The 14,617-nt window shown below is 50.5% G+C and overlaps 1 protein-coding gene across 3 annotated transcripts in view; it reads left to right on the top strand.

The window, feature by feature from the left end:
• The window catches only part of ZCCHC7 (zinc finger CCHC-type containing 7), an 86,868-nt gene extending 80,939 nt beyond the window's left edge, over nucleotides 1-5,929 (top strand). For 2 of the 3 annotated variants that reach the window (XM_040090122.2, XM_040090121.2), the window contains exons 9-11: nucleotides 1,306-1,401; nucleotides 4,085-4,202; nucleotides 4,625-5,929. In XM_040090122.2, the coding sequence (XP_039946056.1) occupies nucleotides 1,306-1,401; nucleotides 4,085-4,202; nucleotides 4,625-5,055 (645 nt within the window). In that variant the 3' untranslated portion in view covers nucleotides 5,056-5,929. The remainder of the gene's footprint in view (nucleotides 1-1,305; nucleotides 1,402-4,084; nucleotides 4,203-4,624) is intronic. The other variant, XM_040090123.2, reaches the window with a different exon arrangement.
• The last annotated feature ends 8,688 nt before the right edge of the window (nucleotides 5,930-14,617 follow it).

The following is a 14,617-nucleotide window of genomic DNA, read 5'->3' as shown; positions in this document are numbered from 1 at the left end:
ATATAGGCAAGAGTCTACATGTTGGGAAGGCAAAGGAAGGTGTCGCTCACAGGGTTATTGCTGCTCTTGGGGAGCCTGTGCAAGGCAGAGGAGATTTCTGGGGACACTCCTCATGCTGAAATCTAACCAGAATAATGGTGATTGATACAGTAAAAAATCAAACAAACAGATTTTTCCCCAAGGGGACTACACAAGGGCTTGCATTTTGGATTGTTGTTTTTTATTTCCTTGTCTCTGCTACATACTTATGATAAAAGAATACCTGAAAAACTGAGCCAGCTTAGTCTGTCACTTACACACTGCTGTTAGCTGGAAAGCTCTTGCTGTGAGACATGGATAAGAAATACACAGATTACTTTATAGGTTGTAGTTTTTCCCTTTCCCTGTTTCCCCACCTTTTGTCACAAATCACTGTTGGATGTGTCACTCTTCTTAGTCTTCCTTCAGGCCCTTCCTGGTGCCTGGGTGTGAGCTAAGGAACATGACTCTGAAACACACATTTAAACCCAGGGCTGGGGAGTTCACAATAAGGTGACCCTGCAAGTGTGATCAGATTCATAAAGAATGGCATTGGAAGGTTCCTCTTGTTCCTGCCTATTTTACGAACACAGCTGTCATTCTTCTGGAGACTCTGACTGAGAACACAGTGGCTCCCACAGCAGAAGAGCATGGTGACACACATTTAAAGAAAATAGCCATTCCTGCAACGAGCATTGCCAAGTACTACAATTTTCTGTGAAATCTGGGCCGCTCTTCCACGCTCCTTTAGCCCCAGAGAGAAGGAAACACGCAGAGTTCAATAAGGTCACTCCTAAGCAGTACTGCTTTTGGGCCAGGATTCCTGCATCCCTTGTTAGTCCACAGTGCCTGCCCGTGCCAGTGGATGGTAGCAGTCTGTCTGTGCCATGGAGTATGGAACTGATCTCCTGTTCTCTCTGTGGGCCATGGCATTGTGCCTCCCCAGCTGTATCTGATGGCCCCTGTGAGAGACAAGGGGCTAGAACACAAGGAGCAGGGGGAAAGATAAATCAGCAGTTTGCATTCTGAGCTGAAATATGGCCTGGTGGACAAGATGCCAGTGATGCCTCCTCTTCCCACCTCATTTGTGATGCTCAAGGCTGAACCTAGCTTTAAAAAATTACAGTAGTGCCAGCCACTTGCTGCTTTTTCAAACAATATTCCAACAGCAAGCAGGAGTGTATTGATCTAAGCTTAATAAAATTGTATTTGTGCAATTTTAATTTACTTTTAATTCAGCATTCAGAATACTGCCAGACCTAATTCTTGCCCATTTCCATCTTGCAGACAAAGCCAGGACCCATCAAAGCAGCCAGTTCCCACTCGGAGCGCTCTGTGTCCGTGTACTGCTACAACTGCTCCCGCAAAGGACACTTCGGATACGTAAGTCTTAGCAGTCTCTGCCAAGTCTGCACTCTCTGGGGTGGAAATCCATCCCTGCCATGGTGTTTGCGTGTGCTTGGAGGAAAGAGCTGGAAGAGCCAAGCGGGTACGTGTGATACGAGAGGAGTGTGACCACAGTGCTGCTGTGGTCGGTGAAGGCCAGTGTATAAAGGGATCTCACCCATGCAATTTAAAGATAGGTAGGCAAGTAAAAGTTGCTATCTCTCCTTGGCAGGTTCATTGATTTGAGACTGCCTGGGAGAGAGAATATTCATTGGAAAACAGTTGTTGAATACAGCTTTTTTTTTTTCCCCTTTCTTTTTTCCCATTAGTGCCTCATTACCACGTTCAACATCACCTCAGGTTTTTCACCACAATCAGCCCAACTATTTGAGTGCTGTTTTGGGAATCTTCCATTTCTGCCTGCTTGAGATGATCCTTATTTTTAGTTCCCTAGTTTAGTTCAACATCTAAACTAAGTTTGGCATTGTCTTTCTGTAAGGTGCAGCCAGGTAAAGGAGATGTCATGAGCTTTAAGTGGCATCGGTAAAAACGGGAGATGAGGCTGCATCTTCTAGGGTGTTTTGGTGATATTTATCACATTTTTTGGTGCCTATTCATGAGTTCAGCTCTCTACCTGCAATTACCAACACAAAACAAATAATAGGGTTTTTTCTTTTGTGGAATAAATGCAGGAGCCAAGCCACAAATATTCTAGAAAATGAATGTTAATCATGCATTGGATGGGTTTAGCTTATTTTTTCCTGTGGCTTAGAAACAGCATATTGCCAGCAAATTCCTCTCTTCTCTTCTGCCTGCTCTTGTGTGTCAGCCCCTTCAGCTATCCAGTATGTTTTGTTAAAACCTTGGGCCTTTAGTTTAGTTTACTTTCATTAAACTGTCTAAAAAATGGCACTGGAGGAAGACAGACATACATGGATACAAGTAAGGCTGGTGTAAAAATATTATTAGGAATGCTGTAAAATTATTTTTTAAGGCTGCTGTAAAAATAATTAGAAATTATGTGTGAGGAGCTGACAGTAAATTCTTAGATTGAAAATGGCGGAAACTGTACAAAATCAGAAAGGGAGGAAAGCAACTCGTGGACAGTTTCTCTCTCAATGTTAAGGCAGATAAGAAAGTGTTTGTAGTAGTGTACAAGGAGCAGAAACAGCCTGAGCAAGGACTGAATGAAACAGCCACACCAGAGGACAGAGATACCAGATCTTCCCATGTGCACACCATTCTCAAAAAAAAAAAAGGGGCAAAACACTTGCAGGAAAACTGATTCTTCACTAAATTTCAGTCAAACAAATTCCAAAAAGAAGATGAGAAATGCGAAGTACATCAAAAATGCATCTCTGATCTGCTGTGCCTCTGGAAGGGAAAGAGAAGCAGGCAGGGGCAGGGGTTACTGGGGTGGCACTGAGTGGTAGCAGTAGCACATGCAGGAAAGCTGCTGGTCCCATGGTGCAGACATCAGGTAAGCTCCTGACAGCTCCTGGAGATCGGTGAGGCCCAGATGTCTCTCTGGAATGACTTCAAAGTGATGAAGAGTAGAGTTAGATTAGCTGTCAGGAAGAAATTCTTCTCTGTGAGGGTGGTCAGGCCCTGGCACAGGTTATCCAGAGAAGCTGTCACTGCCCCATCCCTGGAAGTGTCCAAGGCCAGGCTGGACAGGGCTTGGAGCAACCTGGGTTAGTGGAAGGGGTCCCTGGCCGTGGCAGGGGTGGGATGGGATGATCTTTAAGGTCCCTACCAAGCCAAGCCATTGTGGGATTCTGTGTTTCTATGATCTCAGCAGTATCTAAGAAGAGAAAGATGATGAAGCAAAGCACAGCAGATAACAAGCAATTTGCAAGGAGGATAAAGGATAATAAAGTATCACATGGTACACAGAAAAAGGCAGAATCATAGGAAGTGTTCCTGTTAGCCTGGCTCTCAAGACATGGATAAAACTGTGTGTACAGCAGTGATTCCTGTTCCAAGTGTTTGGGAAATAGACTGGTATGCACATGATGCCAGAGTCAGCCCTTTCCTCACCCCACCTATCAGTTCAGGGCTCTCCTCCTCTTTTTTTTCTTTCTGTTCCTTGCACTCTGACATGTGCACATAGCAGCCTGCTGCAGGATTTGGCTATGGTTTGTCCCTGTGAGGGAATGGCCCATGGTGACACCACCCACGCTGGCTGTTGGGAGGCTCTAGCTCCCCATGGCTGCTCACCTCTTTCCCCAGCCCACCCACTCCTTTGGCCTGCCAAACCTCTGCAGGGGGCCTCCCCAAAACAGGCCAGGTGCCAGGGCTGCCCTGCCATGGCACTGTTTGTCTCTGAGGGGCCAGGACCGTGCAGAGCAAGTGCTGGGGTCCTGCCTGGCAGCAGGACAGCCCTGTCCCTATGTCCAATAGCTTTGTCAGCAGCTCACCTGGGGTTTACCTGTCTTCACCTGGTCTTCATCATCTGATCTGTGGGTGTTCTACAGATGCTTGGAACTGCAGGAAGACGGGAGCTTCCTCCTGTGTGCTCAAACAGCACCAGTGTTTCAGTGTGTGCAGAAGGTCATGAAAATGTCAGTGCTGACCACATCCCCCACAAGTCCAGACCAGGACCTGGAGGGCCTGACCCATTTCACTTCCAGGAAATCACCACTCAGCCACCTCTAGTGACCTGAAATGTGTTTTGCAGGAGTGCTCAGAGAAGCGGATGCAGGGAAACATGTTCCCCACTTCTCCCTTTGTCTACTACTACGATGATGAATGTGATATCAAGAGGAGAGCCAACAGGTTAAAAAGAAAGGTGGCAGGTACAGTGTGTTTTGGGAGATCCCTCCCACCTTTCAGTTCTGTGTTTGTGCTTTTTAGAAACATTGTGGGATTATTTTCATGTGTTGGGAAAAGCTGCATGGATTTGAACAGGTAGCCTGGTGGTAGTAGAAGATTTGTGATTTTACTCATCCGTGTCTATCATGGAAATTGACTGTGTCAAAGTCACTCAGTGAGCTTTGTCAGATGTTTTAATTCTGAAAAATCTGCTGACATTAAAAATGCCATGAAATAGCAGGAAGGGGATTAAATCACGATTTGTTAAGATTCTAGCCTGATGACAGGAAAAACCCACAGTGAAAAAATCTGCTGGAGATAAATTTTTGTCTAAGGAGAGCTGTGATGGCTCAGGCACCAGGTTTTAGGTTTTTTAGGTATTGAAATAATCCACTCTGCTTTCCAGACCTGCAGGAAGCTGGTCTTCTGCCGGAACAGTCTGAAACACCGGTGCAGGAAGAACAGCTTGAGGTGCCCAGCCACAAGAAAAAGAGCAAACTTTGGAAAGAACCGAGGAAGCAAAGCCGGAACAGTGAGCAGCAAAAGAAGATGAAAGTGTCCCGGGCAAAGAAACCCCAGGAGGAGAAGCACAGGAGGGGTGAACCAGAGGACTTCCCTCGGGGATTCAAGCAGCAGGGGTGCAAGGGCAGCAGGGTCCGCCACAAGTTCCTTTTCCAGGCATTCTCAGGCAGCAAGGCCGTGTGTGTGCAGCAGCCTCTAGAAGGTGCCAAAAGGAAGAAGAAATTGAAAAAGCAGAAAAATATTAGTCCTGACAGCAAGGACAATCTATTCCTTATAAAACAGCGGAAGAAGAAGTCCAAACAGAAATCTTGGTGATGGCAGGTAGCACTGGCTTTCCCTGGCTCTGGCTCTGCCTTCTCTTTATTCCTGTCCCTCTCTTAGCACATGAATTTGAGTCCGTCCCTGACCCAGCATGCTGGGCACCATCACCCACCCTGGCCACCTCCACAGCCAGAGGGGACCACGCCATCTCTGTGAGCTGTTCCCATGGCAAGCAGGACCCAGTGCTCCTGCCTGGGGTGGTCTTGGAATATGCTGTATGTTTATTTTCTTTGCTTGGGGATCTGGGGGCACACTGGGTTTGGCAGGGTTTGTTTCTTCACCAGTGAGATGTGGCTGTGCTGTTGGAGCACAGCACCTCTGGGGCTAATGCCAGGGAGATTTGGGTCAGGGGAGGTCGGGGTGGAAAGCAGGAACGCGGGTATAAAGCACATTCCATCACCAGCCGCCGGTCCTCTCCAGAGTGCAGGAGGGCATTGGGCACTTCCCTCCCTCTAGAAGGGCAGCCAAGTCTCTGCTTTGTGCTCTGGGATGCAGCAGTCACCCACCTCACTCTCCAGAGTGGTGCCATCAATCCACTGCCCTCAGGGCTCAGTTTTTGGGGCTCCATCCCTGTCCTTACCAGCTGGTCAGCAGAGCAGGAGTGAGCCAGCAGGTGGGCCTGGAACAGAGTTTACATCTCACACTAGATCTGTCCTTGTTCCTTTTGGTGTGGAGGCTGTTTCTGGAGGAAAAAAAGAGTGGAGTATGAAGAACATACTTGGTTCCAGTCACACTGTGCTAAAATTTAATCTTTTTTTAAAGACAGTTATTTTTGTACACTGGAATTCAGCATGTTGTTTTAAGGTTTGTAAGAATAAAATGCTTTATCAAAGGACTAACACAAATAAAACTTTACATGAGAAACAGGAAAAAAAATGGGTTTGTTCCTCATTTCCTTGCATTCCAAACATGACTGAAAACAGCATCATGTTCTCTTTCCTGAGCTGAAACTACATCACCACTGGCAAGAGTAAAGGAAAAAAGCAATGCATTTGTACTCTACTGTTGTGAAAAGGAAATTATCCATACCCTAGGGCTCTGTGAGGTGCTCTCTGCTGTACCATTCCTTAGTGAGCAGCTGATGGTAATGGCACAGTGTCACTGAGGTGCAACTCGTCTTCTTGTGCAGCAGTCCTATGTTAAAATTAGAGGTTATTTGTACCCTTCAAGGATATCTGGAATGGGATATGGGAATCCAAGGATTCCCATATCCCACTGAGTCCCACACTGAGGACTCTCTTATTATGCCAGTGTTATCCCATGCCAGTACTCCCTAAATTCATCAGGTTTCTGTTTAGCAAAATCTACAGTGAGAACACAGATGTTCTGGTGACCCTCTCATCCTGTTTCAGAGCTATTTGTGATAGAGATACACCTGCATAGTATCTGCAGACCTAATGTCTAGCTTTGTTTCAGCATGACCTTGGCAACAAAAAATAAGTTTTGCTTAACTTCATTTATTGCTTGACTGAAAAAATCCTGCTGATACTGAAAAGAAAATCAGCTTTTGTCCCATTAAAAAAAAAAAAAAAAAAACACCACCAATTAAGTTAGTTCCATCCCTGAAAAGATTTGTTTTAACATGGAAACAGCTCTTTTCCCAGATGCTGTGTTGTATACCCATTTTGGTTTTGAATTCCATGTTTCATTTGAGCAAAAGTCACCACTGGCCTTTTGCCAAACCAGCACAAACCTGGCAGACAGGGAAGAGAGTTGTTTTCAGTAATTGTTTTGGCCATCTGGCCAGCTGAGTTGTCTTGAGGTGAGTGCATTTCCTGCACCTTGGAGAGGTGCCTCTACATCATCCATGTGCAGTGCCAGAGGGTGGATTGTAGCAAAGTCAGAGCTCTTCCTAACTCCTCCCCTGAGGACCGGGTCCCTGGCTCACATAGCAGGAGTCAGACCAGCCAGGAGACCCAGCCTCTTTCTCTGATGCTCAGTGGCTTCAGACAAGAATATTTCACTTTGGACGCTGCTGTGGAGTTGTTCAAACCCTGTTGTGTGCTGGTGGGCAGAGCCTGCTCAGCCTTGGGAAGGTAATGGTGGGGACTTTAGCCTCAGTGACTTACACAGGTGCTTGGGCGAGACCCACAGAAGTCTGGCTGCCACTGTGGCTCCAGGCTGTCAGTGGCAGCACCTGCTCTCAGCACCAGACCATGAGTTTGTGGTGGAACTGCCTCTCGACATCACTCCGAATCCTGCAGATACCTAGCCCTGCAGAGCCTTTGCTTTGGTAGATGTCTGCTGCTTGTAATTACAGACAGTGAGTAAGAGATGGAGGAAGCATGCTTTTCAGGACCATGGGAAGGGAAGAAAGGGAAGCAGCAACCCTAGAAGCAGATGAGATCTAGGTGAGGAAGCATCCTCCAGGCCTGAGGCCAGGGTCTGGCTGGAGAGCAGCAGTGTTGGCGCTGTGGGAAAAGGAGAAGCATCCTGCAGTGGCACATCCAGCCTGGGGCATGGTCCAGAGGTATGTTTGGGTCCTGGCAGGCAATGGCATCAGCTCCAGGACTGACCAGTGTCAGGCTTTGCAGAAGTCTGCACCCAGCAGGGCATTCAGGGGAGAACTGGCAGGTCTGGATAATGCCACCAGCAAGGAAAGAGGGACATGGACAAGGCTGGCTTGTTGCTGGAAAGCACCTGGGTAAATCAGGTGTGACATAAACTGGTGCCTGCAGCTCTGGCTGGCACCACTTGGAACAAAATGGGTTGTGTCCAGCACCAGCTGCCACCAGCAACCAGTGTCACCCAGCACGCCCTGTAAGGCTCCTGTGGGGCAGCTGATGGATCTCAGAGAGCTCAGCATGTGAATAAAGCAGCAGGAGGTTGCTTATGTTCAGTGGGGACTAGAGGACAAGGAAAATGGCAAAAAGGGGTGGATTTCCCAGCATCATCAATATCAGCACATCAGGTGCTGTGTTAGAATCCTGTGCCAGGCATGGCGACCGGCAGACTGAGCTGCTTCCATCGAGCTGCTTTATTCCATTAAACCAATGTACTTCAGCCTGTCACTCCTCCCGCCTGCTTTCCCCCCTCCTTTAAAGAACTGTCAGTCCTTACTCCAGAGATGCCTGGGACTGAAAAACATGCTTATCCCAGGAGAGGATGGTGTCTCGAGGTCACAGTTGATGTGCACTGGTGAGGCAGCATGAGGAAACCTACATTGTGTGAATAAATAAAGGGCCGCAGCTCAGACCCAGCACTGCAGAGGAGACAAGATGGATGGATCAGAAGGTCAGAGTCTTGTTGGGTAATGGGGGCAGGTGTCCCAGGAGTGAAGAGGGGAGAAGGGAGTATTGGGTCCATCATTTGTTGCAGCCACTACACAGAGAGGTTGAGGAAAGAAAAAGAGCTGTGATTTGAGGTGTCTGTGTCCATGACACACCTGTGGGAAGGAACTGGATGTGTCTTTGTGACACACAGCACAGGTCTGGCTCCTCCTTGAAGTGTTCCTTTCCCTAAAGTCTGTCTCAAAACACGAGTCTCTGTCCAACTGTTGTGCAGTCTGCAGGGACCATCACTCAAGTACACGTGTACAGGGCCACGCCGTACCCAGCACCAGCAGTCCGTGGTGACCACACCGACCCGTGTGCTCGGGTTGGCCTCAGTCCCACTGGCAGACCTTGTTTCACCCCACGTGTCACTGAGCAGCTACTCAAGGGTGCCGAGCAAACCTGAGTTCGGCTCACCCGAGCAGATGGGCGCTGACACACGAGCTCCCAGCAAGGGTGGGCACTCCCACGCTGCACCTTCGAGATGGGACTGTGGGTGACAATGGCAGAGCAGGGTCAGTGACAGCGGACCGGGGCGCCACGTGGCACAGCAGCCAGTAATTGCACTTTTTTTGCATTGCAAAATGATTATTAGCACCTCAGTTCATTATCAAAGCAAATTTAATTTTTCAATGTAAAGGAGCCGGTTGTATTTATAAAGGAAACACTGTTGATACAGCTGGAAAAAAATTAATTCATGACAAATGTAAGGAAAACTAATAGTCTTTAACCAGGGCAATATTTGACTGTGTCTAATTGTGCTTTGCGAGGTTTGAAAAGTCCTGGCAGAAATTCCTGCAGAGGCATTTTGCACTTCTGATGAAACTGCATTTAAACATTGGGTTGGTTTTTTTGGTTTTTTGTTTTTTGTTTTTTTAATTAACCTTGTGCCAGTCTGGTCAAATCATAGAAATGCTGCTGTGGAAAGCTGGTATTCTCTGGTGTGTTTGTGCACTGGCAGGGGCATTGTGTGCGTTTGGGAAAGTCTTGCCTAATCCAAATCCACTCAGGCAGAAAACAAGGAAGAGGGAGCAGAGACAATGCCAGGGGCAGAGTGGCTGCAGGGAGCCACCAGAGCGGAGGTGCTCAGGCTGACCACGGCCCCCGCAGCCTGCAGGCAGGGGTGCCCACAGCCAGAGAAGGTTTAGCAGGCACCAAGGGGTCTGGTGTGGGGGAAGTTTCACAGAGAAACATGTTCTCCTCTATTCACTGGCAAGAACGCACAGACACAGGTAACATTTGGAGTGATGGGCTGACTGCACGTGGCCAGAAGGAGTCCAGCAGAAGAGGGACAAGCCTAGCTGGGGCTTCAGTGCCTGGTTGGGTCAGAGCTCCAGAGGGCTGCTCCTGCTGGGCTCTCCAGAGGTTTCCACATCCCAGCTGTGCCCCAGCCCCACTATGGCACCAGCCACCTCCTTTATGTGGGCTGACTGCAGCTCTTCTAGTCAACAGTAGCGGGAGACCTGCGTTCTGCGTGAGATGAAATCCTACGTGCAGACAGGCCCCGGTGGGGCACAGCCTGGCGAGCGCTGTCACCTCTGAGCTGAGGTCTCCTAAGCAGCTGGTTCCAGCACCTACGCTCCCACTGCTGTCTCGGTGGCCGCTGTGGGAAGGCAAACCGAAGGGTCCCAGTTTATGAAAGCACTGGGCAGGATGGCCCCCGCTGTTTTCCTGGAGGGATGCAGGCGTTGCAAAGGGGACATCTGCCCCTGTAGCGTGCTCCCCCTTCAGCCCTGCGGACAGTCCCAGCCTCTCGCCCTCCCACCGCACTCGGCTCTCCCCAGGACAGCTTGGAAACGCGCCATCTCCTCAAGTCAGCTGCCAACTTGAAGCCAATTTGCATTGGATAATTATTTTCAATTAAGTGATAACAATCGTGTTCTGAACAGAAATAATCTTGTCCAAAGGCCAAACAGTTTATCCCGTCTCGGAGATGAGGCAGCCGCTCCGCTCGGCGCCCGGCAGCGGCGGTGCCCTTATCGCGGTGCGGGGCTCCGGGCTGGCGGCCAGGGCTGCGTGCGGCTCAGCTGGGACCCGCGGGCTGCACCCCGGCCCCGCAGGCGCCTGCCCTCCCCCAGCGGATGGGTCTGTGCGCGTCCTCCCCTGAGGAGCCGGGATGTTACGCCAGCCCTGCGGGTTTATTGCGGTGCCCGTGGGAAAGGAGCCGTTCTCCTGCGCGGAGCTCTCCCGCGCTCCGCCCCCGCTGCTCCGGCAGTCCCGCACCCGGCACAGCCAGGGGCAGCCGCAGCAGCGGCGCTCGGCCTCAGCCCCTGCCGCCCCCACGGAGGAGGCGCGGAGGCGCTTCCCAGCAGGCTGACGCCTCTGCACAGCATCCTCCCTGGCGAGGAGCCCGGCCGCTGATTGAGCCGCCCGGGTGTCCGTGGGTGCAATCCCTCGGCTCTGGCTGTTCTGTGTCAGTGTCTCTCAGCGCTGGCTGTGTGTCCGCCGGCGTTCCTTGCTCTCCAAAGTAGCACCAGCCACTGAGGGTCCCCCATGTACAGCCAGGGGTGAGTGTGGGCTGGTGACAATCCCTGCAGAGCTGTGCCTGTCAGCCGTCAATCTGCGACTGCTGTCACTGGAAAGAACAAGTGGGGCTGCTGCTACACAGGACAGCGTCAGCCAGACCCTCCTCTGCCCTCGAGGGAGGAAAGGGAGGAAAGGACCACCCATCCAAGGCACCTGCCAATCTGACAGGTGTCACGTTAGTTTGGCACTGGAATTGGGAGGCTCTGGCCAGCTCCAACACAAGAAGGAGGAACAATGATGGAGGCAGCTACCATCCTTAGAGGCTCCGGCACAGCTGCACCAGGATGTGTGCGAGGGGCTGGAGCAGAACCCGGGGCTCTCTTACCGTGGCCCATCCCGGGTGGCTGCCCCTTGGCCTCCTGCCCCTCGTCACCCCCTCACAGCAGTGCATGGAGAGCTGGTGCTGGTGGCTGGACCTCAGAGCCCCCAGAGCCGAGCCAGGCCAGCCGTGGGGTGGCTGGACTCACATGGATCTCCTACCGCACTTTCCCAGAAGGAAGTTGGGGTGAGGGCTCATAAGGCTTTTTCAATCCACCAAAGCCCACTCAGTTGGGAAGATTGGACTCCGGAGCTCCTGCAAGTGAAAAATAGCAAATCCAATATCTTTTTAGTGGTGTTTTTATATTCAAATTAGACATAATCTCCATGAATAAAATTACTGTTCCCAAAGGGATCATGCCCAATTTAAATGTATAAAATGTCATTAAAAGGGCGCTGGCTTGCTATTAAAATTTAACTCCAGCAAACCCCCAATGTCATTTGTATTATAGTTTTACAATTAAGCCAGAGATGTTGGAAATAATAGTTTGGATGTACAATCTGGTACCATACAGTAGGAGCACATTGTTCCTCAGGAGCTGCAGCCGGACCTATTGCTGGCAACACAGCCACCAGCTGTGGCTTCTGGGGACAGGGCACAGCTCTGGCACTGTCAAGTGACAGCCAGCTGGGAACAGGTCCATGCCCTTCCCTCCCACTCACAGAGCCACCTGAGAGAGGCAGCTGCAGAGATGTGGGTCTGATGGAGGGATGCATACTTGGTGCTGAGGCCTCCTCTCTTTGGGATCGTGCCAGGCAAAGGATGTGGACCTCTTTCCTCTTTCCCAGCTCCGCTCTCTCTGGGTTTGCCCCAGCTCTGCCACACCAGTGCTGTGGGCCATGGGCTGCTTCTGTGGGGAGCTCAGCACCGTTCTCAAGATCATGTGCTCCCCACAGGGACCATGCTGGGGGCTGCTTCACCCTCACAGACATGGGGACATAGGAAGACTACCCATCTGCAGCTGTGGGGTGCTGGCCTGCATGTCCCAGGTGAGTGCTCCCTGTTCAGGTGAGGGCTCCAGAAGCAGATGGGAGCAGCAGCAGGAGGAAGAGATGCAGCAGGAAGATGTCTGCTTGGAGCCATGATGCCCTGTGCCTGGTCATTATTTCATCTTTAACCCAGCAGGGGAGCTGCTGGCTGTTTTCCGCATGGCAGGGGAGAGAGGTCAGGGAGATCAGATTTACTGGGTGTTCTGATCATGGCTTGTGAGCTTTCAGACACCCTGGATGTCCCTCAATCATCAAGAAACCTGACAAAGTCTGTTCCCACTCTCCCTGAGGGCTGCAGACTTTTGATCCCCTCACTGTCACGTGCTACAATCCAAAAGAAGAACCAGCTGGTGCTAGGAGGAGACAGCCACCAGAGCAATGGCCTGTCTGGTCCTGTCCTGCCCCAAACCCTCATGGTTCTGCCCCAAACACTGCTCCCCTCGGCTGGGCACTCTTCAGCTTTTACAGTTGAGACGGTGCAAGCAATGTTTCCTAAAAGGCCTGAGAGCACAGAGCCGCTGGTGAGGGCTGGCAGGAGCTGAGCTTTTGGTCACAGAGTCTGGAGCCTGCATTGACTATGGACAGCTGAAATTGGGCTTCTTTAGTTGGGATCTGTTGGGAAGAAAGAAATTGGAGCAGCCTCCCTGGACCGTTCCCAGCTGGCGCTGGCAGTCACCCCGAGTGCACGATGTCCCTCGGGAGGAGAGCTGCTCCCTGTTCCCGTGGCCCCCAGACCTGGCACCAAGCACCCCCTGGAGCCAACACAAAAGCCTGCTCCTTGGGAAGGGGTGGCTCAGGAGCAGCTTATAATAATGTACCAAATAATTACTGTGCATTAAAGGGTATAATGCATATTCAAACACGCATTTAACTTTCAGAGCAAGCAGGTGAGTGAATACGCATGTTATAAAATACACGTATTTAAGTAATGTGCAATTAATGGGGCAAAACAGTCAAAACTGTTTATTACTTCTGGGAACAGAACAACTTTCCAAGCATTTTAATTACTGCAGCATTATTTTGAAAACAAAGATAGCAGTCAGTCTTTCACATACTCTCTCTTTTTCCCTAAAGACCAGAAAAACTGTTAGAACTAAACACTCCTGTGTGTAGGAGGGAAATGCTGAGAAAAAAAAAAAAAAGCGTGCAGAGCCCTGGTAAAGTTGTGACGGAACAAATTACTGCAGCAGGAGAGCAGTAAATAACTCCACAAAATAGATCTCACATATGTAATGTGTTGTATTATATTATATATATTATATAGAATTTACAAAAACCAACCCCAGCTTCTGTACCCACTCTGGCAAGCTGGAGCTGCACTTTGAGGGATGTACAAGGATTGCTGTGGAGAGCAGCATCATGAGGAGCAGTGCCACAGGGACAATGCACGGCACTGGCACAGGGACTCTGAGGGGATGGCACTGCCACATCTTGCCTTCCTGGCCGGGATGCTGTCCACCTCCAGGCAGTGAGAGGTCCCAGCCACGTGCCTTTGGTGGCACCCATGGCGGCAGCTGGCACCACAGCATCATCCTCTGGCAGCCTCTTCTCCTGTTGCCCAGGTGTCCACGTCCCAAGTCCTTCCTGGAGCTGCTGGCACACACCCTTCAGCCTGCAGAACGGGGAGCACTCGCCTGGGACCTGCAGGCCAGCACCCCACAGATGCAGATGGGTACTCTTCCCATGTCCCCATGGTGCAGGACTCCCCAGCACCACAGTGTCCTCCCATGGGCTGTGACATGGAGAGGCTGCTGGAGGGGACAAGGAAAATGCTTCTCCTACGCATGACTGAACTGCACAGGCCAAACCAAAGGGACAGGCTGTGTCCTGGGTAATTCTTACCTGGATTTCCATGCTGAAGCACAAGAAGCCATGTAATAAAATCTTTGTTTGCTTCCCACACCTTCATGTTGTCAGTCCTGGACCCTCTCTGGGCACAACCCCACGGCCATGAGCACCTTGAGGACCCGTATCCCACTGGAAACCATGTGGAACTTCCCATGCCATATTTTTCTGTCCCCCGCTGCTCTTCCCTTCTGCAGAGGAACACAAGGCCCAAGCAGCACTCTGAGACCTGCAGCAGGGCCAGCAGCCCCTGAAGCCCAGGTGGGGCGGCCAATGGGGCAAAGCCCGTATCTCCCCTGGCTTCTCCTCTTGTGCCGAGCTGCTCCACACTGCTTCTGCCTGCACCCAGAGACCCAAATTCCCCCTTGTGCTGCCCTGAGCACCTTCCACACATCCCACTCACAGAGGGAGCATGGCTTCCACCAACAGGGAAAAGCAGCCACTTAATTAAATACATTCCATTTTCAAGGAGTTTTCTAAATGTATGCTAATAGCTGAGTGCTTCTGAGTCGTAGGCTGACAACACACCAGGTCATATTTTGCATTAAAATACATGAATCCAAAATGAAAATATTGGCAGATTTGGCATCCAGCAGTCCAACGGG

The sequence above is a fragment of the Hirundo rustica genome, chromosome Z, assembly GCF_015227805.2.
Source record: "Hirundo rustica isolate bHirRus1 chromosome Z, bHirRus1.pri.v3, whole genome shotgun sequence".
NCBI classification, from domain to species: Eukaryota; Metazoa; Chordata; class Aves; order Passeriformes; family Hirundinidae; genus Hirundo; species Hirundo rustica.
The sequence above is the reverse complement of the archived record's forward strand: the minus strand, read 5'-3'. Positions and strand labels throughout refer to the sequence as shown.